The sequence below is a fragment of the Mastigoproctus giganteus genome, chromosome 10 (genome assembly GCF_048544385.1).
Source record: "Mastigoproctus giganteus isolate SK-2022 chromosome 10, ASM4854438v1, whole genome shotgun sequence".
Lineage (NCBI taxonomy): Eukaryota > Metazoa > Arthropoda > Arachnida > Uropygi > Thelyphonidae > Mastigoproctus > Mastigoproctus giganteus.
This window is the reverse complement of record NC_143584.1, coordinates 123,038,708-123,064,806: the sequence shown is the minus strand read 5'-3', so window position 1 is coordinate 123,064,806 and position 26,099 is coordinate 123,038,708. Positions and strand designations below refer to the sequence as shown.

Below are 26,099 nucleotides of genomic sequence, written 5' to 3'. Positions count from 1 at the left end.
TGTATTTTAACTCTTTTATCTTATTGTATTTTAATGCTTTTATCTTATTTTATTTCTATTTTATCTTATGTATATATCATTTTTATTTATATCATCCAAGAAACTTGGATGATATAATGCAACCCGATGCACAAGGCCTGTTTTCTAATGTTCATTTAATGTATGGTCCATACGTGTATGGTGTTACTGTCAGTTTGGAGAAATTGTATATGTCTGAAGCCCGTAATAGACAACATTTACGTTTTGCACATCAGTGTAAAGCCCATTGTATTATTCCCAGGGGTTTAGATTCAAGGAACCATTCTCCTGTGACCGTATGAGGCATGCCTGCTTTGGCTTTGGTTTGAAAATGTTGGGAATCTGGATTGGTAGTGTTCATCAAGAATTGAAAAGATCATCATGAACAAATCCAGGCTCATGCAAGAATTAAGAGGTTTGGTCCCTCCTCCTATATTTTCTACGGTGGTTCATGTTTTGTGTTTCCAGGCCATGTGTGTGACTGAAGCGTATCGTGTACATCAGCAGAATAAATTTAACGCTTTATTATGAGAAGCATATACTGCCAGGAACACACATATGAGAGATAACTAACTTGCAGTTTGTTTTGAACTTGAGAAGCAAACAATTATTTAAGGAGCAACATGATCTCTTGACCCTCAGCATGAAGTTTGCTGTCCTTCCTTGCAAACCTCCCATTACACATTTGGCTATGGTTGTGGAATCATCTCTCAACAAGCTACCTGAAGAGACTGCTGACATAATTCGTTTTAAAATGGCTTCAATTTTGCAGCACATCCAACCTATTACTAATAACCTCAGATGATGTCAACGGGAAGCTCTTTCTTCTTTGTGCAAAGACGGCACTATTGTAGTTTTGCCTGCAGATAAGGGGCAGCACACTGTTGTCCTGGACATATCGGAGTATATTCGTAAAACCCTCGCTCTATTACAGGATTGGGAGGTTTGTGAAACTGTGCAATACTCCCCTGTGAAAGTGTTTGAGAAGTTGGAATCCAAAGTTAATAAACTTGTGCATTCTTGGTTTTTAGCTAATACGATTACCAAGAACATCTGCTGGAAGCTTCATACAACAGGTTGACTCCCACAGTTTTATGGATTTCCAACGATCCATAAACCTGATATTCCTTTATGGCCCATTGTTTCTTGTTGTCATACACCTACGTATGAACTTTCTAAAAATGTTGCCAAGTTATTAGCACCCCCTTGTTGGGAAAACTATTTACACTGTTTCCAGTAGTACGCATTTTCTGCATATTATTAAAGATTTTACTATTTCTGAGAGTAAGGTTATGGTCTCCTTTGATATGGTTTCTCTGTTCACTTCTCTTCCTGTACAACAGGCTATTGCCTGTGCATGACATCTTTTGAGCAGGGATACCACATTGGGAGATAGAACCTTGCTCTCTACAGATGATGTTTGTACTGCTCTCAATCTGTGTTTAACAGGGGGGCATGATCATGTTCAATGACTCTCTGTTTCGCCAAATACAGGGCACAGCTATGGGTGCCCCTGTTAGTCCTATTGTGGCGAATATTGCCATGGAGGAACTTGAAAGTCAGATTTTCTTGAACTTACCTATTCCTATCACTCTCTGGTGTCATTATGTTGACGATATTTTTGCAATTGTACCCCAGGGATCAGAATCTGGGCTGCTGCAATATCTCAATTCCCTGTTGTCCATCATTCAGTTTACGATTGAACTAGAAGTTGATAATACTCTTCCTTTTTTGATGTGTTAGTCCAATGCATGGATTTGCATCTAGTAACTTCCGTTTTTAGGAAGCCAATGTGCACAAACCAATTTACCAATTATGGCTCTGCGCAACGCCCTGGTCATTTATGTAGCACTGCTCATACTTTATTCTCCCGCACTTGGACTGGTGACAAATAATTGGAGATTTCTAAAATTAGGGTGGAGCTTTCAAATTGCGGCTATCCACCTCATGTTCTAGATGGATGTGAGCTTCAGGCTCACGAATTTGTTACGAAATCTAACCTGCCTCGCATCAATCAATTTATCTCTACTGCCTACATCCCCTATTATCCGGGCATATTGGAATGTCTTGTTAGGATTTTGCATCTCCATCATATATGATGTATGCAACTTCCGGGGAGGAAATTACAATCTATTATTTCTAAGGTGAAAACACCTGTTCCTCCTTTCCTATGGAGTGGTTCTGTATAACGTATTACATGTCCGGATTGTGGGGGATGTTATGTAGATGAGTCTGGTAGAAGATTGAAAGATCGGGTTTCTGAGCATGGTGGCTCTGCGAACTGCTAATTTTGAACACTCCACAGTCGCTGAACATTATTGGGTTGAACAGCACAATCTTGATCCCTAATGGGATAATGAAATCATTGACTATTCACGTGATTACCGCCAGCACTCATGGCTTGAAGCACTACACAGCCACCAATAATAGTACTATGAATCGCACAAGGGGAGTACATTTACACCCTATTATAGAATGTACTGTATTGCAGTGCGATGAGCACTGGCAATCATCACGTGTATGTAATTCTGCTTTACCGACACCAGACTCGTGATACATGATCATGCCCAGCTGACTTGTGCTATTGTTACCATCAATATATACTGAAGTACACAATTCACTGACTAGCTGATGAAGGGGCACTTCGCTATGAAAGCTTCTATGTATTTTAACGCTTTTATTATATTATATTTTAACTCTTTTATCTTATTTTATTTCTGTTTTATCTTATGTATATATCATTTTTATTTTAATGAATTTATTTTAACCAGTTAGTTGGTCATCGCAAGAAACTTGGATGATAGAATTACATAACATTTGATGGAAGATATACTACCCATCAGTTTCCTGTAGCTGTAGTGGGAAAATGTGTAAATGCACACTATTAAGTGAAATTTATAGGAGGACATATGGATATTTTTGGCACTTTGACACTGTAGTGTATAACTTTAATATTGTACCCTGAAATTTTTTATACTATAATGTTAATACTATTAAATGAGTAATAACAATTAATAAACCATATATTTAATTTCTTAAGACCATTTTCTCTTTTATCCTAGGCTGCTGGCCATCGTATAGGCACATTTATAACAGCAATAGTAACATTAGTAGCAAGTCTTATTATTGCTTTCATCTTTGGTTGGAAACTGGCATTGGCTCTTACTGTCATTGTTCCAATATTACTAGCTGCTGGAGGCCTCCAAATGAGAATTGAGAAAGGAAACCAGAAACGAGATGCAGAACTTATGGCAGATGCTGGAAATGTAAGCATTTTGAATTTTAGGTTCTTTTACTAGAAGATCACAGATATATAAATGTACAAAATGGGTTGAAGGGTAAGGCCTGTTATTACATATCTTTTGAAGGAATAGAAATAAATCAAAATGGAAACACATACGTGTGAATAAAAGAGGTTGTCTTTAATTTTATATATAATTTTTCTATATATGCCCCACTGAGCTTCACCCAATTTTGTCCAGCAAATAACAAGTTTGTGTATGCTGTTCAAATATAATTCTTTTGGCTGAGTGGCCAACTTTAATTTCATAGCTGCTTTAAATGTCTTCATCGGAGTCATATTTGTTACCTCAGAGATATAATTTAAACTTTGGGAGCAAAATTGGAAACTATGATGTGGTCACAAAGGAACTGGATGCAAAGAATAATTTTGATATCATATATTTGGATCTTAGAAAAGCTTTTGATGCTGTTGCTCATGGAAGACTACTGCACAAATTGGAGCATTGTGGCATTGGAGGCAAATTGCTAATCAATGGACACTGCTCTTCATGGACTAATGTTATTAGTGGAGTCCCCCAGGGTTCAGTGTTGGGTCCATTGTTGTTTTCTGTATTTATTAATGATATTTTGCTGACGATATGAAGGTCGGCAGGGTGTTAATGACACTAATGACAGTACGCTGCTGCAACAGGATCTAGAAAAGTTGAGCAGATGGGCTGAGAAGTGGCAACTGAAGTTTAACATTGACAAATGTAGAGTACTGCATATGGGAAACAGTAACCCCAGAGTAACGTATCAACTGTGTGGAACTATACTGACAGTGGTAGAGAATGAAAAGGACCTGGGGGTAATTGTGTAAGCAGATATGAAGTTTTTTGAGCAGTGAAAAAAGCTGCAAGAGTAGCTCATGGGGTCTCGTCAATAATATATAGGAATTTTTCCAGCAGTAATAAGGAGGTGATTATTCCCTTGTATAAGGCAATGGTCAGGCCACACCTTGAGTATTGTATACAGGTCTGGAGGCCTCATTTTAAGAAGGATGTAGAGCTGCTGGAACGAGTACAGAGAATCACAATAATATTAGTTAATGGAACAAAGGGTTGCTCTTATGCAGAAAGGCTTAAGTTTTGCAAATTACAGTGTCTGGAGACCAGGCACCTGCGAGGTGATCTGATTGAGGTGTATAAAGCCTTGAATGGTTTGAATGCTGATGGGATTCTTATTCTCAGAATAATCGCCTGAGAGTGCATAAATTCAAATTAAGGAAAGACAGTTGTAGGATAGATGTGCAGAAGTTTGCCTTTAGCCAGTGGGTGGTTGATTGCTGGAACAAACTTCCATCTGTCGTTGTAGAAGTTGATAGCTGAAATAGATTCAAGGCAGAACTAGACAAACATTTGGAACGAGTGGATGGGTGAAATGAGAAGGGTTTTTTTGTGTTTTTTTTTGGCTGTTGCTGTATAAGCTTGCTTTCTTGCATCATGTGCCTTTACTAATGTTAATGCTAAAATAGGCATGTCTTGGGACCTATAAGGAGGATGCAAAACAACTTCAAATGCCATCAGCAAAATTCCTGTTAGTGTTACATATCTGCAGTGAGGTCACATGTTCTGTTGAAGCAACATTGCTGTATTGTCAAGGGTTTTTTTTTTTTTTTTTCTTTTGTGCTTGTCCAATGTTTCAGTGTTCGGTGTACTGCACTGATTGATTGCATTCCTTTTTACAAATATTCCATGTGGATAACATCTACAGGTCCAAGAAAATAGTGAACATCACTTTGCCAACTGATGCTTGGATTTTGAATTTTTTTTTGGACATGGAGATGTTTTATGTTGAATTTCCTTGAACTGTTTAATTTTCCAGATCATAATGGGGAATCCAGGAATCATCTCCGGTCACAGTAATGTTTAAAATATGCATCCTTTATGCCCATTTGAAATGGAACAAAACTTCACTAATTTCCATTTGTCTTTTCATTTCTTCCACAAACTTCCTAGGAATCAATCTAATGCATATCTTTCTATATCCTAGCCTGGACACAATGTGTTGAAAAATCCTTTAGAAATCCCTAAAATTTCAGTAATATCTGATTGTTTAATGTGATGAATTTTTGCTTTCTTCAACTCTGATTATTGACACTAGTTTTATCAACTTACCGCCTTTGGCTTGTAAAAACCGATTGACGATCAATGCCAACATAAACAGCTTCATTCTTGTACATGGTTAGTAATCGTCACTGAATTTTAACAGGTGTTACAATTTTTGGCAGTCAGGAACTAAATCACATGCTTGAAACATGCTTCCATTTAAAACATTTCCTTCTTGTCAATTAAGTTTATGTCTGATCGGTTATGCAGGATTGTGCTTTCATTATTATGGCATGGTGCCAGTATAGTTTGTGAGTAAGGTCTCTAATATAGCCTGAGGTTCATACTTGTAATACAGTACACTTTCTTTGAACAACTGGTATTTTTTGCTAGCTTCTGATGTATTATCCTGGCAACCTGGTCATGTCTGAGAGGGTACTCCATCTGAGTGATCACCCTACATTTCAAGGTCATGTGCTGGATTGTTTCTGAGCCCAGGTTGGTTTGCTAACATGTGTCCTCCCTCACTCTGGAATCCTTGGTGATGTATTTCTTGCTAGTGTCAATTATCTAGTCTTCAGTGGTGGGCATGAATCCTTCAGTCTTAGGGAAGAGCCTCCTGTTTGCAAACCATGCACATTGGAAGCCATCTTATCTATGTAGTGTTGATGTAGGTCATTGTAGTGTCTGCCATGGAGTGCCTTCCCCTACCTTTCTGTCATTGTTTCTTCTGGCTGTGTGAGTGGGGGTCTCCTTCTTAAGATTGAGTGTTGTATGCCTTTTGTCTATCTTTCTTATGGCTTGGTTGATTGGTCCTGTGTTTTCCTGGAAGTAATCCCACAGGTTCTTAATCGCCTTCTCCTCTTCTTAAATGAGATTAGTCAATCACCATCCTCCTCCTTTCCATGCTATGATCAGTCTCTTGATAGCTGACTTTCGGTGGTGTTGGCAGCTGTTAGTCATCATTATCCTGTAGATCTCATAATCTCCTGCAACTCGGTGTTAGTCTAATTTGCGATCCCAGTAGAGTGCATTAGTACTGGGACTGCATAAGTGTTGATGGCCGTGACTGTGTTCCTGCCATTCAGCTTTGATTTTAGCAGTCTTCTCGGTCTCTGATGGTATATCTCAGCCAGGTAGGCTTTGATCTTGTTTTCTAACTGATGGGCCTGCATCATCCCCAGACATTTGTTGGTCTCTCCCTCTGTCATGGCTTCAATCTCTTTACCAGTCTTCAGCTGGTAGTTTTGTGGCTGACTGGATGTCCTTGATGCAATCTGTGGGTCTTGCATTCACTTAGGGAAAATTGCATCCTGATGTCAGTCTGAACTCTTCAGTGACCTGGAGTAGCTGTTGGAGTTGATTCTCAGTTGCAGCATAGAGTTTAATGTCATCCATGCACATCAGGTGAGAGAGAGGATGTGCAGTAGGTTTTCCTCCTTCTTTTAGAATATGTCTATACTTGCTATTATTCAGCATGATGGACAGTGGGTTGAGTGCTATACAGAACCATAGTGGTCTCAGGGCATCTCCCAGGAAGATTTATCTTCTAACGGGGATAAGTCTGGTCATAGTGTTCTTGACCTTGATAGTTGTTCTCCATTTCTCCATGGTTGTTTCTAGGAAGTAGGTCAATGTCAGGTTGATTTTGTAGACCTTCAGTGTATCTATCAGCCAGCTATTGAGCACAGAGTCGAAAGCTTTGCAGTAGTTGAAGTAGGCTTTATATAGGTTGCAGTGCTTCTTGTAGACTTGCTCCAAAACTGCTGTGTCAATGATCTGTTGCTCCTTGTATCCTTTGCTCATCTGCTTACAACCCTTTTGCTGCTCAGCCATGATTTTCTGGCTCTCCAAGTGGTCTGCTGCCTTAGTTATGCAGCTGATCAGGATCTATCTTGTACATTTTTGGGAGACAGTGACTAGTCTGTATTTTGTTGGATTTGTGGTGTCTTTGTCCTTAGCCTTGAGATGGGTGATTCCTTGAGTCAGAGACACTGGGATTGTGTCAATGTCAGTTGTAATAGGGTGTCTTATCTGTGTGAACTGCTCTGCTATGTGCCTTTGTGCAGCTGAACATCTTGTACCAGTAGTTGTGGATGTTATGTATTCTTGAGGCAAGGCTGTCCCAAGTGGGTAGGCAAGGTTGCTTACGACTGGCAGTTCAAGAGGAAGCTGAAAATTTTTTTTTTTTTTTTTTTCGATATTGTTTCTGATTGGTTAACACTCATCAGAATTCAACATTTAGGGCGGCAAATTTTATTTTGCTTACTGGTGGCACCAGCTTTTGTACCAAATCTCCCTTCCTATCATCTCTTATATCTCCGTAGTAATTTTCCATTCTGGGTCTATCCAGAGAGGATGACAGTTATGGCTAACTTTGCTACTCCATAGGTACCCTAGAACACCTTGAGGGTCTTCTGATTGCAGGGTCCATTGCCCTCCTCCTGTTATCTAACATTCATGTAGAATACTTTCTGGTTTTCATCAAATATTTGGTTGCCTGTTTTCCTCTGGACACTCTCCCTATATTGGCGAAGTCTCTTACTGAGTGCAAGGAGGTTCTGCTTGGTATGTCCAAGCATTCTTTGATCCTCTAATTATGGATCTTGTGTAGCTGTAGATGTTGTCATTCTTGAGGATGAGCTTCACTTTTCTGATAAGCTTGCTTCTGCTATCGGCGCCTCTGTAGCCAGGTGGGAAGGAGCAGCAGTGCGTAGCACGCGCTTCTTGATTAGACCGTGGTTCGAGCCCATCACCACCAAATATGGAGGATGCGGAAGGGTCAGGGAATGATCACCGCATATTCCCAGAGCAATATGGCCTTAGTTGCTAATGCTCCTAAAAACCACAACCACAACAACAGCTTCTGCTATCCCATTTGTACTGAATCAGTTGGCATCTTGTTCTGTAGCCTCCTTTCCCAGGCTGGTGGTGCCTTGTTTTTGCTTTTTGTTTTCTGTTGGTTTCTGGTTTCCGTTCCATTCATCCTGGTGGGTGCTACAGTGGCCCAGTAACTTGCTGGGCAGATGGTATCTAGTGTTACTTTGTTGTTGTTCAAGTAATCCAGTATTATTTGCCAATTGAGGTGGTTTATGACTTGCCACAGGATTCTGTTAGATCTCTGCTTCAGTATGATGTGGATCTTTGTAGGGTCCATACCCTTGAATTCTGCTAGGACCTTCTTCCATTCCAAGTATAACAACTGTATCAGTTTCCATTTCAGCTGCTCTGGGTTGTAGTTCTTATATTTGGTGTTCCTCCTCCAGTTCTGTTTCAGTTGTGCTCATATTCTTTATTCTTTATAGTTGGTCATTCACCTTGATTTTTTTCTCTAGGTTGCGGGAGCTATTAGGTTCTTCGTGACGAAGGTTCATCTGTGGTCTGCTGTTTGATATTCAGTGACTTGAACAGTTCCACTTGGTGTGTAGTTTTGTCCTGTAGATTGTCATGTTGGTCTCTAGTTTCGTTACTTCATACTATGTTTGCATGATGAATGTATTCATTTTGATGCTTCACTTCATGCATTGACTTTTTCTTCCTTCCTGGATAGTAACTAGGTGCAGTTGCACAGGAAGCACTTCCATTTGGTTGTGCTGGATGTTCTTGCCCTTCCCTTGTGGTAGCGATATGGGTGATAGCTCGATCTGCTCCGCTGTCTTCTTTGGGAGACTGTCTCCAACTTTTCGAACCAACCCCTCTGCCTAAGGTCTGAACACAAGTGACTTTATCGCCTATATTTCTACTTCACATCTTCACCTGTGGAAGTGGACCTGCTATGGCTTCTGCATCCAGTGATTGGTGGTAATTACTGAGAACGACACCAAATGGTGCCACTCCCTGCCTCAGCCATCACTAGGACCTTTGGGAAGGTAGCGCTAATGAAGTGACTTTCATGATTTTTATTTTTTTATTTTACATGTATTTTATTTATTTATTTTTTTCATATTTGGATTCAAACTTGGGATATTGCTAGTCTATCTCTATGATATTGCTAGTCTGGCATCATAACCACGCCGGACCAAATGTTATTATTTCTTCCTGTTGGGGAGAGATTTCCGCCCTGTGATGGGTACTGGTACAAAGTGCACAAGGTGTTTGTTATGTCCAGGTATTATTGTTGGTCTAAGAACTCTCTACTATCCTACAGGTGTTCAGGATTACGACTTTCTGGAGTTCCTTGTAGGTGTTCACTGGGAGGCTTATTGATGCTAGGCTCATATGTAGGGTATTTGGCACCATGCTAGTTGTTGATACAGTGATCAGTATGGTTGTTACTTGTTCCATATGCCACATCTCTCTCTGACCTGCTGTCTTAAGTCTGTGTACTTCCTAATCTTTTCCTCATAGGTTTTCTGGAGGTTGCTGGGCAGGACACTGCTTTGTTATCAGGTAGGTAGCCTTTTCCTTCTTTCAACAAAGGCTATGTCTGGTCTGCTATGCAGAACTGTCTTGTCAATTATTATGCTGTGGTCTTTGTATATCTTGTAGGTTGGGGTCTCCAGTATAGCCTGGAGTTCATACTTGTAATATGGTGCACTTTCTTTGATCAACTGATATTTCCTCACTAGCTTCTGATTATTCTGTCAACCTGATCATGTCTATAAGGGTACTCTATCGGGGGTGATCATCCTGCATAAATATACTGAATTGTTTCTGGGTCTAGGTTGCAACATCGACATGTGTCATCTATCACTCTGGGTTCCTTAGCAATTGTATTTTATATAGTTCCTAGTATTGATTACCCGGTCTTGGTTGGCGAACATGAATCCTTCAGTCTCGGGAAAGAGAGTCTTGCTCATGAGACATGCATTGGAAGCTATTTTATCTATGTGCGCTTGATAGAGACCATGGTAGGGTCTGCCATGGAGTGTCTTTTTTGCCCATCTTGCTCTCTTCATTACTTCCATCTGGATGGGAGGAGTCTCCTTACTTAGGTTGAGTGGGATAAGCTGTTTGTCTATTTTCCTTAAGCCCTGGTAGAGTGGCACTCTGTTTTTCTGGAAGTAATCACTGTCTTGTGTTGCTCGATGAAGTCTATCAAGCCTTTTCCTCCTTTCTGAGCTATGATCAGTCTCTCCACAGCTGACTTCAGATGGTGTTGGCTGCTCTTTGTCATCATTGCCCTTGTCTTTCTCATGAACTCCAGCTCAGTGTTAGTCCATTATATGATCCCAGAGGAGTATGTTAGCATGGGAACTGCATAGATGTTTATGGCTTTTACTGTAATTCCATTCAGCTTTGCTTTGAGCAAACTTCTGAGTCTCTGATGGTATTTTTCAGTCAGGCAGGCCTTGATCTCCTTGTACTCTAACTGCTGAGCCTATATTATCCCCTGGTATTTGTAGGCATTTTACCAGTCTATAGCTGGTGGTTTCAGCCGACTAATTTTTCCTGATGCAGTCAGTGGGTCTTGCATTTGTTTAGTCCAAATTCCATCCTGGTGTCATTGATTCTTCAGTGATCTGGAGTAGCTCTTGGAGTTGCTTCTCAGTTGCCCCATAGAGCTTGATGTTGTCCGTGTACATCAGGTGGGAGAGCGTGTACAGGTTGATCCTTCTTTGAGTGTATATTTGTACTTGCTGTTGTTTGGCATGGTCGATAGTGGGTTGAATGCTTGATAGAACCACAGAGGGGGGGGGGCAGCTCCCTGAAAGATTCCTCTCCTGATGCAGATCAGTCTGGTTGTGATGTTCTCATCCTTGATGGTATTAACTCTATTTTGCCTTCTAGGAAGTTTGTCACTGTTAGATTGGCTTTGTAGATCTTCAGTGTCTCTGTTAGCCAGCTATGTGGCACAGAGTCAAAGGCCTTGTGGCGATTGATGTAGAAAGTTCTTGTTTTGTTTTTTAGGAGCATTAGCAACTAAGGCTGTATTGCTCCAGGGATATGCGGTGGTCATTCCCTGACCTTTCCGCATCCTCTGCATTTGATGGGCATGGGCTCGAACCTCGGTCTAATCAAGTAGCGTGTGCTACGCACTGCTGCTCCTGCCCACCTGGCTACGGAGGCACCAACAGTTCTTTTAGGCTTGCTCCATAACTGTCACATCAATGTTAATTGCTCCTTGCACCTTTCTTCACTTCATCCACTTACATCCCTTATGCTGCTTGGTCCTGATATTCTGGCTCTCCAAGTGGTCTGATATCTTCTTGGTTATGAAGCTGGTCAGAATCTTATACATTGTTGGGAGACAGGTGGTCGGCCTGTATTTCTCCAGTTTTCTTGTATCTTGGTCTTTAGCCTTTGGATATGTGATTCCTTGAGTAAGAAACTCTGAGATTGTTTCTGGGTGAACTGCTCTGCCAGGTACTTACAATTGAACTTGTACCACTAGTTGTGGATGTTATCTACTCCTGGGGTTTGCTGGTTGTGAGACTCCCTGATTGCCTGTTGTACTTCTTCCTCATGGATCTCCCATTCTGCCATCTCTTGTATGTCCTTGGTTTTCTTCTATTTTGGTTCTATCCAGTGAGCTCGGCTGTTATGGCTTACTTTGCTGCTCCATGTGTTTGCCGTAGAACTCCTCAATTGTATTCTTCTGGGGTATTCCATTACCTTCTTTCTTCTCATAGCCAATGCTCCTGTAGAAAGCTCCTTGGTTTTCATTGAAGATCCAGTTGTTTGTTTGTTTTCCTCTTGCCATGCAAGGAGGTTCTGTTCTCTGATTTTGGTTTCATGTTTGCTGTAGATGTTGTCTTTCTTTAAGATGCTCTTCACCTTTCCAATCAAGTTCTTACTCCTATTATTTTAGTAATGGGTCAGTTGGCCTATCCTGACTCTTAGTTCATCTATTTTCTGCTGAAGCCTTTTTCCCAAGTTGGCGGTTCCTTGTTTTTTCATTTCTTCTGCTGCTGCTGGTCTCTTTTCTCTTCCATTGATCCTGGTGACTGCTATGGCAGCATAGTACCTGGCTGTGTGGATGGCCTCCAGTGTCACTCTGTTGCTGTTGAGATAATGTGGTATTATTTGCCAATTGAAGTAGTCTATGACTTGCCACAGGATCCTGTTGGATCTCTGCTTTGGTGTGGTGTGTGGGTCTTTGTGGGGTCCATTCCCTCAAATTTTGTCAGGGCTTTCTTCCACTTGTTTTGTATTCTCGATATCATTACCTCATCTGTTTCCATTTCAGCTGTTCTATGTTGTATTTCTTCTTGCTCTTTCTTTCTTCTTGCACACAGTCCATGTTTGGACTGTGTGCAAGAGAATGGTGGAATTGCAGATACCAATTCAGAAGAACAGTGACCATGGAAGTATCTATAGGAAAGGCATGCAGCAGACTGAACATCTGTGAGACGAAATGGAGAAACTTTGTAAGAGATGGATCATTAATTAACCTGACTACCCTCTTTTGAATAAAGTCAAGAAGCTCAAGAGAAGTTTTGGACCCACCACTCCAAAATGTGGGAATAATATTCCATGGTAGGGCAGATTTGAGATTTGTATAGAATGAGTAGTTGTTTAGAGGAAATGTAATGCCAAGAATGAAAAAGCAAACTTTTTTTTTTGTTGTTGTTGTTGTTTTATGCAGAAGAAGCACTATTTGTGATGTGCTTAGGCCATTAGAGGTCAGAGTAGTCTCTTATAAAGATATTTGATCTTGTCTAGAAATCTGATTGTCGTCAAAGATAAGCATAGGAGCAGCAGGCTTTTTTTTTTTTTTTTTTGCGAGAAATAAGACAGAATCAAGTTTTGTGAGCATTGAAGTAAAGTAACTTATCTTCACCCATTTGAGGAATTAACTGGAGATTCAGCATTTAGGAATTGGTGGTGGGATTGGAGGACTTGAAGCTGTTTCTACAGGGCAAGGTTCTCAAACTGGAAGGTGAAATGTAGTGAGTTGTCATCAGCAAAACTGCAAATATGATTTCCAATTAGTGGAAAAAGGTCATTAATATACAAGAGAAAAAGAGTGAGGATTCAGTTCTTTCTCTCAAAGAGCTGAACCCTCAGAAGTTAGATAAGATGAAGCACTGTTTACTATCACCTACCGTGAACAGTCAGAAAGAAAACTAGATACCCAGTTGTAGAAAACAGTTGGCAGGCCCTAAGATAGGAGTCTTTTAGAAGACCTTTATGCCAAACACAATGAAAAGCCTTAGAAATATCAAGAGCAACTGCCTAAGTTTCACCAAAATTTTCCATCAAGTTTGCCCAAAGATGAGTAAGATAAGCCTGTATTTCACTGATGAACTGACACTAATGGAATCCATATTGGTAGCCATTGATCAGGTGGAAGGTTTCAAGCCAGTATAAAGGTTGGGGTTGATGGATTTTGCAATTATTTTGGAAAGAACAGAGTTAAATGCAATGGGACAGTAACTGGAAGGGAAGGATTTGTCACTCTTTTTAAGAATAGACTGGGTATGAGCAAATTTTCTCAGAAGGAAAAAAAAAAAAAAAAAAAAGACTTCTGAATTTTCAGGAGGAATGATTTATTCTGATCACTGGCTACACAAGGTTTATTGTATGCATTATAACTTGTACTAAACAATAGGCATAGTTAAATATATTTTATATTAGCTATAGTTACATTGGAAATCAACTAGACATGTATAATACAATGCTGATGATTAATGGTAATTGTTTCTAATGTATAATGTGGAACATAATCCAAGGCTATAGAAGAACCAGGTTTATCCAAAACACTGATTTATATGTGGTATGCAGAGCTGAAGAACAATGCTAACCATCTTAAAGTTAGTAATCATCTTGCAGAGTTATAGGTTGCATGTAGGTTGGATTCCTTTGATTATTATAGTGAAAAAGATTAATCCACATGTTGAAATGTTATTCTTTTCTTTAATATTGTTTTAATTTATTATGGATAAATTTAATTCTCTTTAGAAATTGAATAAATAGAAGAAAAACAATTGATATTTCATTTTTTATAGGTTTGCACAGAAGCTTTGGAAAATATTAGAACAGTCCAAGGTCTAACTTTAGAACACATATTTTTTGAAAAATATGTTTCTCATCTTCTTCTTCCTTTCATGTGAGTTTCCTTTGAATTAATGTGATATGATGTTATCCCCCTCAAAATTTCATACTTGTTTGAAATTATTTATATCCTGCTTGATAACTAAGCAGATGCATTTACTATATGCATAATTCTAATAAAATATCAAAAAATTTTATAATTTTTGGATCGAGCAAAATTTTAAAATTTCCAGTTGATCTTAAACAGCAGTTTAAAAATTTTGTGTAATAAATAACACACGCACACACACACACACACACACACACACACACACTGTATTTTATATGTATTTTTTTGTGTAAATTTCCAGGTAAAAAATTATGATTCATTTCTAAATAACACATCAATCCTAATATCCAGAGTTCAATTTGAATATTCTTTGTTCTCTCTTTAATGTTTGAGTTTGTTAAGCATGAATAAGAATAAGAAGTGGCATCCCGACAGCTTTGTTTGTCAATAAATTCAAAAGTTGACCATTGACCCTCCTTGCTGAAACCTTTAACTAGTGATGGGCATAATCAGGTGGGTATAATGGATTCATTAAATTATGGAAAATCATTCTATTATGCTCATATAATTCAAATGATGTTATGCACCTCATAAGTAGAATTACTTCATCAGCAAACATCAATGAATTCTTCTCTTTTTTTGAAAAAATTGGAATGTATCATAAATTCTAAAACATCACTCTTTATAAAATATAAATTGATTATATCTGATATTTGATTTTTATCATTTTCCTTTGAATAGGCGCACTATAGCCCCAGCAGCTCATGCGTCATTAAACCCCCATCAATCACTCACTCACTCACTTCATCAGCATTTCCGTTTGTAAAAATTACACTAAAAAACAGAATTTTCAAAAAATTTCTGTTTCTCTGCATTTTTTTTGTATTTATGAATTTAAGTATTCCAATTCTGACTGTAACATTAGTTTTTGTAAAGCATCAATAGATTGCTCAGAAATGAAAGAATAGTAAATATGCAATAATAGGCTGTTCAATAAAGAAAGATCATAATTTTTTTTCACAACATACTTTATTAATCATCCATATTTTTAGTCCTTTTCAAAGTAGTGCCTATTTGATGAAATGCATTTACACATTTCTACCATCCCTTTTAAAAAACATGGTCAAAACCATTTTTTGATATATATTTGAGAATAGTCTTCGATTTCTTTACAACTTTTTCCTGTCAACTAGAAACATTTTCTTTGCAGCTCCTTTGACTTTGGAAATAAAAAAAAAAAATCGCAGCGTGCAAGATCAAGGCTGTAGGGTGAGGAACACATTTGACATTAATTTTGGCTAAGTACTCAATGATAGTATGAGCAATATGAGTCTCACATTGTTGTGATGCAGCATTCACCCACCTGCAAGCAGATTTGGTCATTTTCAACGAATGTGATCCTGCAAAGTGTACGGTACAGCCTGTAGTGAGGTCCCGTAACAGTTATATGACTTGCACAACGTGCTAGTAAGTCATTTCTTGAATATCAAAAGAGGAGATGACCATAACCTTTCTTGCAGAAGCCACAACTTTTGCTTTTTTCAGTGTTGCGGATGACATAGATATCCAAACAGAGCTTTGTTGCTCACTCTCTGGGTCAAAATGATGAAGACATGTCTCATCCACTGTTATCGCCTTGTGCAGAACCACACCATCTTCAGTAATCATCCATTGCAGCTCCTGACAAACCTCCATGCAACTTGCAGTTGTTCAGGTGTGAGTAGTCTTGGAACCCAGTGTGCACAAACACATGTCATATGCAAATGTTCATGGAGTGCAAATGCAGATGGTCATGGTCATGTTTTCTACCAATATTCTTAACATCTCTGCCAGCTGCCTTACTGTTATATGATGATCTGCTCTCACGATTACAGAAACAGTGTTTGTGGTTTCTGTGGTGACAGCAGTGGTTGGAGCTCCAGGACCACTGATTTTTGTGATTGAATCACATCTATCTTTAAACATCCATCTTTCCCTCCATCACGTCCATCAACCTTTCCCTATCTCTTCCATCATGCAGTATGATTGATGACTTTTGAGGTTATGATGAACGTCATGGCGAGATCCAATATTCCTTACATTTCAAGGGTACAGCTCTAAAACGGTGTTCGCAGTCCGGCCGCTAGTTAGTACACCGGAACGAACCTATTGCTAACTCTCTAGGAGGCTTCCGGATCAGCTAGTGTATAATCTTGCTACCTCTACTCTGCCAGATAGTGACTGGAGGGAGTCCGAGTAGTGTGTATGCGGGGAGCATGGTCGAGGCCACGTTATGTCAAGGATCTGGGTATATTCTTACCACGTGTACGCCATATCCAAAAATTTCATTACTTCATACAGCATATCCCATCCACTTTTTCTTACTATTGAATACACCATGAATTGTCAAACTAATAGAGCAAGCTTATCTGCGAAAAGATCTAAACCTCCCAAGCACTTCCTAATTCATTTCACAAATATACGTGGTCTCAATTCTAATCTCAACGATGTCCATTTCCACTTGCAGTCTGCCAAACCCCATGTACTTTTTCTGACAGAATCTCAGTTATCGGTTGATTCAACTACTGCTCATCTCAGATGCCCAAATTACTTGCTGTATGATTCCTTTCACCTCAAAGGTGGTACTTGTGCATATGTCCATTCTGATATTCCCTGTCAGAGACTTGGCAATTTGGAATCTCCTCTCTTTGATCTTCTCTGGCTTAAAATCTCTCATCTCTCTACCTCATTGTGTCAAATTCATCTGTTGTCTCTACCGTTCTCCCAACTCCACTAATCACTTGGAGCTCTTTGACTTCCAATCTTTGCAACTTGACTTTCTCCAGTCCAACTTTCCTAAGAGTGAGGTAATTTTCCTTGGTGATTTTAATGTTCACAACTCCAGTCACACCGACCCAGCAGGTCGAGATGTTGAGGCTTTTGCAATTACTAATGACCTAGCACAGATTGTTCATTTACCTACAAGAATACCGGACAATCCTAATCATACAGCCAATACGCTTGATCTTTTTCTCACAAACAACCCTTCTAAGTACGCGGTTGAAGTGAGAGGTCCTTTAGGCACTTCAGATCACAACTTGGTGATTGTCTCTTCTCCAATGGAACCTTTATCTCATGGCTATTCCCAACCTCGTGTTGTTTGGCATTACAAGAATGCAAAATGGGATGACCTGCGAGAATTCTTTTCTTCTTTTCCTTGGTCGGATTACTGTTTCAAAACTTCTGATATCAACGTTTGCTCAGATCGTGTCAGTGAAATTATTCTTGCAGAAATGGAATCCTTTATCCCACACTCCACTTTAAAATCTCATCCTTTATCTAAACCTTGGTTTTCCAATAAATGTGCTAAGGCTGTTCAAGAGAAGAATGTTGCATATCGTAATTGGTTTGTTTCTAATTCTTCAGTTTCATTTTCTGTGTACACCAAAGCTCGCAACAATTGTAAAGCAGTTATTAATCGGTCCAAACTGGAGTTTGAACAGGCTAAGAGTAGTAAACTTGCTTCTTACCCTAATGGTAGCCGAGCATTCTAGTCTCTTGCCAAAGCTATTGGCCGCAACTTTTGTCCATCTCTATTCCCACCTCTGTCCAAACCAGATGGTTCTGTTGTCACTTCATCCAAGGATAAAGCTGATCTGCTAGCATCCCATTTTTCTTCCAGCTCATGTATTAATGATCTTGGTAAAAGACCTCCCACCATTCCCAACATGCTCCATTCAATGCCTCTTGTAGTTTTCCGTCAAAAGGATATCAGAAGGATTTTGACGAATCTTGATGCTAAGAAAGCTTGTATTTCTTAGCCTCAAGAAATATTTCTTGTCCTGATTGTATTTCTCCACTTGTTCTCAAAACCTGTGCTCCTGAACTTACTCCTATTCTTTGCCACCTTTTTTTACTTTCTTATTCCAAAGGTGTTTTTCCTTCTGCCTGGAAATTTGCTCATATCCAGCCACTTCCTAAAAAGGGTGACAAATCCCTCCCATCCATTATCGTCCCATTGCAATTACTTCTACTCTTTCTAAAGTAATGGAGAAATCAATTAACTGCCAACTCTTAAACTACCTAGAAACCTTCCGTCTGATCAACGATCTCCAGTATGGATTCCGTCAGTGTCGATCCACTAGTGATATTCTGGCTTATGTTACCCATTTATGGACTAATTCAATGGAAAGGTTTGGTGAAACGCAAGTAGTTGCTCTTGACATCTCAAAGGCTTTCGATTGTGTCTGGCATAAAGGTCTCCTAAACAAGCTTCGATCTTATTGTTTGCCAACTGTTTTTAGTAATTGGTTATCCAGTTTTCTCTCTGATCGCTCACTGAGGGTGATGGTAGATGGCTCTCTGTCTTCTAACTTCTCCACTAATGCCGGTGTCCCCCAAGGTTCAGTTCTTTCCCCCACTCTTTTCCTCTTGTATATTAATGACCTTCTTCCATTGACTGGAAATCCTATCCATAGTTTTGCCGATGAGAGCACATTGCATTCCACTTTCCATTTTGAGAAACCTTGTCCTGCTCAATCAGCTTCAGCTTTTCCAAAATCTGCTGCCAATTCCTTAAATGCCAATCTTCAGGTAATTCTGCAGTGGGGCAAGGACAACGTAGTTGATTTCAACCCTTCTAAAACTCAGTCTTGTCTTATATCTCGCAAAAAGGATTCTTCTGCTCCTATGCTTATCTTTAGTGACACTCCAATTTCTAGGCAAAATGATATATCTCTTTTGGGGATTACCCTGACTTCTAATTTCTCTTAGCGCAAAGCACATTACAAATATTGCTTCCTCTGCATCTAAAAAACTTGGTTTTCTCTTTCGCTCTCGGCGTTACTTTTCTTCCAAACAGCTGCTCACTCTGTATAAATCGCAAATCCGCCCTGCCGTGGAATATTGTTCTCACATCCGGGGTGGTGCCCCCAAAACCTCTCTCAGGCTTCTTGATTCCATTCAGAAGAGGGCAGTTAGGTTAATTAATGATTCATCTCTAAAGAGTCTCTCCACTCGCTTTCTCATAGATGTACTGTTTCTGCTGCATGCCTCTTTTACAGATACCTCCATGAGTGCTGTTCTTCTGAATTGGCTTCTATAATTCCCGCTCTCTCTTTCAAAACAGTCCGAACACGTGCTGCCACCAGCCAACATCCATTTACTGTCCAACTTCAAACCCACAGAAACAACTTTTCATCTTCCTCATTTATTCATTCAACTGCCGTTTTCTGGAACAACCTTCCTTCATACGTATTTCCTGAAAATTACAATCTACAGAAGTTCAAGTCCAATGTCAACAAATATCTTCTTTCGTCTTCTCAACCTCCAACCCAAGCACGGTACTAAGTACTATAGGGCCCCTCGACGTGGGCACCTGTACATGGTGAGGGGACCTCCCAGCGACGCTGCTGGACTTCCAGACTAGCATCACTGGGATCCAACGCCCACAGCCAGGTTCCAGGTTTACATCAATGGAATCTGCCGTGTTTGCCGTGCGCTGCGACCCGTAAAAATTCGGAAAGGGGGATCCTGGTGGTTGAGGGGCCCAGCTTCAATACACCACTTTGGCCCCTGCTTTGACACGATGGATGGTCCTGGAAGGCCCGGCTAGGATCAATCGGCTAGTAGCTTGCCTGCGAGGGTCAACCGTGTCAATGCCACGCCCCTACCCTCATGGTCCGAGGGACAGGATTCAGGCTGGCGGCGGTGCGGGAATAGTGTCTGGGTAGCCCTGGCGTTCCACTCCCGAGCGCATTTATTGCATGCCAGGTAATGGGCTTCCCTTTGGGTTCCGTGGCGGGTGGGGAGCCCGGGCACTGAACCAAATAAAATTTCTGTGAATCCTGATAAACTTAACTTCTTCAGGGGCCCCAACCCGGTCCCTATCCGAAATCAATGAGAAAGATACAGATAGCAGTATTGCTAAAAAGAGGCAGCGAACCGAATTACCATCAGGGCCAGTCCCAAGGTTCTTAATCATGCATTCTACCAATGAGACACCGATTGGTAAAATGTCGCCCTTTTTCATTCAAAAAGGGTTAGATGGGTTAGCAGGTTCACCCAAATCAGTTAAGAGACTTCGTTCTGGAGACCTTTTAATTGAAACTAAAAATGACAGGCAATCTGAACATCTCCTCCGAACAACATCAATTGGAGGAATCCCTATAACAGTGACACCACACAGAACACTCAATTCATCGAGAATTGTCATTTCGGAGTGGGACCTTCTCGACGTAACCGAGGAGGAAATCTGCTCCGAATTAAAACCACAGGGAGTCATTGCTGTCAAGAGAATCACTGCGCGAAGGGATGGAAAAATTCTTAAAACCAGGAGCGTTATCCTGACTTTTAACTCTCCTAAACCTCCTGACAAGATTAAAGCTGGATACATTACATCAACTGTTCAGTGCGTCCATACGTACCGAACCCTTTACGGTGTTTTAAATGCCAGACGTATGGACATTCTCAAATGGCCTGCCGTGGAGTCCTTGCATGTGCTCAATGCGGTGCAAAGGACCACGAAACAACAGCATGTTCAGCCGCAAAACCCACCTGTATTAACTGTGAAGGCGAACACCCGGCCTATTCACGAGCATGCCAGAGGTGGAAAGAAGAAAAATAAATTCAACGGCTGAAGGCAGAGCTAAATATATCATACCAGGAGGCAAGGAAATCGGTCAAACCCCTGAATATCAACAAACATACCTACGCCCAGAAGGTAGCAGGGAAATGTTCCGTCGGAACTCAGACGGACATGACCATTCCTCCAAAGGAGTCTTTCACTCCCATCGCGCGATATCGTTTAAGTTCTCAAAAACCTGCACAGAAGGACCAATCAGCTGCCACTTCTATATCGGTACCTCCTAACGCTCCACAAGTAACAAAGGTAACTTTGAAAGAAAAGAATAAGAAAGGGGAAGTCCCCCCTAGTACCCAAGATAATATGGATGTCGAGCAGAAGGAGGTACCCGAAGATTCAGTCTTGGAACTCTTTGCGGAGGAAGAAATGAACACGGGACAGCGTGCATTCTTCCCCAAAAAAGATAAATCCAAGACTGATAAAAGTAAGCCCTCAGCACCTCGGAAGCCGCCTGATGGACCCACCAAGCCAAAATAATGGCTAAATTCCTACAATGGAATTGTCGTGGATTCCGGCGAAATATTGATGACATCAAGGCCCTCCTGCAAAAGCACAAGCCAGTTTGCTTTTGGTTGCAGGAGACATATCTAAAGGCAAATGATGATCCCACCATGCACAACATCACATTTTTTCGAAAGGATAGAATTGCAGATGGCTCTGTACATGGGGGAGTGGCTATCCTTGTGGGTAACCAGACCCCAATGCAGCCCTTGCTAATTACAACCAGCATAGAGGCTGTTGCAATTCGCCTTTCAGTGGAATTTTTATTAACTGTGTGCTCCATTTATTTGCTACCTGGAACTGACATCTCCCAGGCAGACCTTGATGATCTTCTAACGCAGCTGCCTCCCCCTTTCTTACTTCTCGGGGATTTTAACGGACATAACACCCTGTGGGGTAGTGCTAACATCAACGGAAGGGGACGAGTCATAGAACGTATGCTCAATGACAATGACCTTTCCCTTCTAAATACTGGAACAAACACCTTCTTCCACATGCCTACCCGTACCTTTTCTGCCATTGATCTCTCTATCTGCTCCCCTTCTCTACTCCCTTCACTCACTTGAGAAGTGGAGGAGAATCCATATGGAAGCAATCACTTCCCCGTGATAACCTTGTTACACAGTGGGAACCCATGTCTTCCTTTTAGGTTACCACGGTGGAAGATTGATCAGGCTGACTGGACTGCCTTCCAACATCAGGCAAATTTTGATCTTAGCACAGTCAGTCAAGAGCCTATCAATGATGCAGTTAAGTACATCACAGAAAATATTGTCCAAGCAGCTGCGAATGCTGTTCCAAAAACATCTGCCCGGTTTCCACCATTTCCTAAACCTTGGTGGAATTCACAATGCACAGCAGCAAAAAAGGCTCAAAACAAAGCGTGGGGGATATTCCGTCAATATCCTACCACGACCAGCCTTATAGCCTTTAAACGTGCATGAGCCAAAGCACGATATATCCGCCGTCAGAGTCAAAAGGAATCGTGCATCCGTTTTACATCATATATTAACCAGTCTACCAACTCTAAGGTAGTCTGGGATAAAATCCGGAAAATGAAGGGAAAATATACATCCCACCCTTCTTCAATCCTAGATTATAATGGATGCGCTATTGCAGATCCAACTGCAATTGCTAATTCTCTTGGGGAAACATTCTCTAACATCTCTGCAACATCTTCGTATTCCCCAGAGTTCCTGGTCCTAAAATATAAAATCGAAAAACAGGCACTTAACTTTAAATTAAGAGCATTTATCCCTACAACGGGGATTTCACTATTCTGGAACTGAAAAGAGCCCTCGCTCTTTCCAAAGCAAGTGCCGTTGGACCAGATGGCATCCATTATGAAATGATTAAACATCTTTCACCAAAATCTATGGATTGTCTGCTCCTTCTGTATAACAGAATCTTTACTGAAGGGCTGTTTCCGGACTCCTGGCGAAAGGTAATCGTTCTTGCCTTCCCTAAGCCAGGAAAGGATCCAAAAGTCACCACCAACTATCGTCCTATTGCTCTGACTAGCTGTCTGTGCAAAATCCTGGAGAGAATGGTTAATTCTAGTTTAATATGGCATCTCAAATCAAATGACCTTCTCTCCAACGTCCAGTGCGGCTTCCGAAGGAACCGGTCCACTTTGGACCATCTTATTAGATTGGAAGCATCCATCCGGGATGCTTTCCTAAAACGCGAACACTTGGTGTCGGTGTTCTTTGACATGGAAAAAGCGTATGACACAACTTGGAGATTTGGCATTTTAAAAGATTTACATAGCCTAGGCCTTAGAGGGCACCTCCCCTTTTTTATTCAAACCTTTTTAGCCAATCGATCGTTCCAAGTTCGTGTGGGATCCTCACTCTCTCGCTCCTTTAGCCAAGAGGAGGGAGTACCACAAGGATCAGTATTAAGTGTCACGCTTTTTGCCATAAAAATAAATTCCATCACAGAACAACTTCCTCCGACTGTAAACAGTGCCCTCTATGTTGATGACTTTAGCATTTTTTGTCAGTTGTGCAACATGAGGGTTATTGAAAGACAACTGCAGAAAGCCATTGATAGTCTGAATTCCTGGGCACTTGCAAATGGCTTCAGGTTCTCGCCGGAGAAGACCGTTTGCATACACTTTTGTCGCAAGCGTAATCTTCATCCTGAACCTGAATTAAGGTTCGGACAAAATGCTATTCCAGTAGCAGCGAACACAAAATTCTCGGGACTCATATTCGATAAAAAACTGACCTTTTTGGATCAAAATGCTATTCCAGTAGCAGCGAATACAAAATTCTTGGGACTCATATTCGATAAAAAACTGACCTTTTTGGATCATATTCGTCAACTCCGCACAAAGTGCACAAGAGGCCTTAATATGCTCTGCTTGCTTTCCTCTGTATCTTGGGGTGCAGACCGATGCACCCTTCTACGGCTTTACCGTGCACTTGTGCGATCCAAATTAGATTATGGGTCCCAAGTATATTCTTCAGCCAGAGACAATGCCCTTCGATGGCTGGACCCTGTCCATCATCAAGCTTTACGTATCGCTACTGGAGCATTTCAAACATCTCCTGTCCAGAGTTTATACGTCGAAGCAAACGAACCGCCGTTATCGCTTCGACATAAGCAGTTGTCTTTAAAGTATGCTTTAAAACTGAAATCCCTGCCAGACCATCCTACGTGGCCATTCGTTTTTGAGCCATGATGGGAAAATTTATACAATACCCGTAAGACTGCCAATCGTCCTTTAGGTATTCGTCTCCAAGAGCTACTCAAAGAACTTAATATCAAGGTAGACACCAAAGCAACCCTTTCCACCCTGGCATGCTCGTGTCCCGGCATGTGACTTGTCGCTTAGAAACTGGGGAAAGTCGGACACTCCATCATGTGTCTACCTGCAGCTTCATTCAGCACACCGAACTGAATATTCCGACTTCGCGCCAGTCTACACAGACGGTTTGAAGTCAGAATCATGTGGGGGATCTGCTGCTGTCTTTACAGACAGCACTATATCAGAACAGATTCCCTCCAAATGCAGCATATTTACTGCAGAGCTGCACGCTGTAGAGTTAGCCTTGGATCACATTAGTAAATGCCAATACCAACGGTTCATTTTATATTCTGACTCTCTTATCATGTTACAGGCCTGTGAGATATAATCCTCATCCAGTTCTGTCTAGTATTCAGCAGAAGCTTCACTTCCTCCGTGGATGTGAATATGATATCCGCTTCTGCTGGATTCCCAGCCACATTGGGATTAGGGGAAATGATTTGGCTGACGCCGCAGCCAAATCAGCAATTCCCAATAATAACCGCTGCCTGTCAGTCCCCTATACAGACTACAGGCAAATAATACACCAAAAGATATATTCCCAATGGCAGGACTTGTGGAATAGACAGACTGGGAATAAATTATATTGTATAAAGCCTGTAATTGAACCGTGGCAGTCTAGTCTGCACAGGAATCGTAAGGAGGAAGTTGTTCTTGCCTGGACCCGCATAGGACACAGTCATTTAACTCATTCGTTTCTGCTGAGGGCTGATGACCCTCCTATGTGTGAGTCCTGTGGCACAATTTTAACAATAAGACACATTTTAGTTGAATGTCCAGATTTTAGCAATATCCGTTTTACCGCTTTTAATCATCTGACTGAGCCATATACACTCAGTCAGATTTTATCCGACAATGACGTGTCTGCTGTTTTTAGCTATTTTAAATTAATAAAAGTTTTTAATTGTATTTAATTTATGCTATTGTTACTTCTTTATTGATTTATTTTTTATATCTTTGTTATTATATATCTGGACATGGTGGCCTTACTAATTAGGTCACCGAGAATTTATAATTTTTTAAATATTACCTAGTCTTGGCACATTATAGCCGTAGTTGCTAATGCGCCAAAAAAATCCAAACAAACCAAACCAAACCTATAGGTTCTAATACCTCTCGTGTTTGGGGTTCACATAAAAAAAAAAAAAAAAAAAAAAAACCATTCTAAACCACTTGCAAGCTGTGCTCTATGGAAGTGTAGGTTCACCATATGCCTCTTTTAACTGTTCATATGTTTCAGTTGATGTTTTCTTGAGATGGAAACAAAATTTGAGAGCAGCATACTGTTCCTCGCATGTCACATCCATTGTTACACAGGCAAAACTGAACAGGCATAAACTACTTGATCTGAGATTTCACCATGCATTCAAGTCAACTGTGCAGTTGCTATGTGATGCAGCTTGGTTTTGTCTCAAATTCCTCACCTCAGCTAGAAATAGCAAGCAGTATGGTTGTTCTTGAAAAATTATGATCATTCTTTATTGAACAGCCCTCATACTATATCAGATTTATTAGCAATTTTTAGCTTTTGTACATAATAACATATTAATCTTTGCTACAAATCAAGAAGAAACTCGGACAAGCTTAAAAAGATCACAAATTAAATAGTAGAAATACTTCTCAGGTTAATCAAGAAAAATTTCCCGAAAAATGTACATTTTAATATCTTTTATGATTGACCTGCACTGAGAGCCAGATATAGTTACTCATTATAGCTTCATCCCACATTCCTTGCCATCTTTTCTTCATTGACTATATTTCCTGGTGGAATCTCTCTCTATGCTCTTCATAATGTCACCCAGGTTTGGTCTGAAAAAAATTCAGGTG

At 40.5% G+C, this 26,099-nt stretch overlaps 1 protein-coding gene across 1 annotated transcript in view; it reads left to right on the top strand.

Annotated features, from left to right (window-relative positions):
- Positions 1 to 26,099, top strand: part of LOC150079264 (ATP-dependent translocase ABCB1-like) — a 350,147-nt gene that overhangs the window by 262,122 nt on the left and 61,926 nt on the right. Inside the window, exons 17-18 of the mRNA XM_090383010.1 lie at positions 3,081 to 3,284; positions 14,240 to 14,340. Coding sequence (XP_090239136.1) covers positions 3,081 to 3,284; positions 14,240 to 14,340 — 305 coding nt within the window. The remainder of the gene's footprint in view (positions 1 to 3,080; positions 3,285 to 14,239; positions 14,341 to 26,099) is intronic.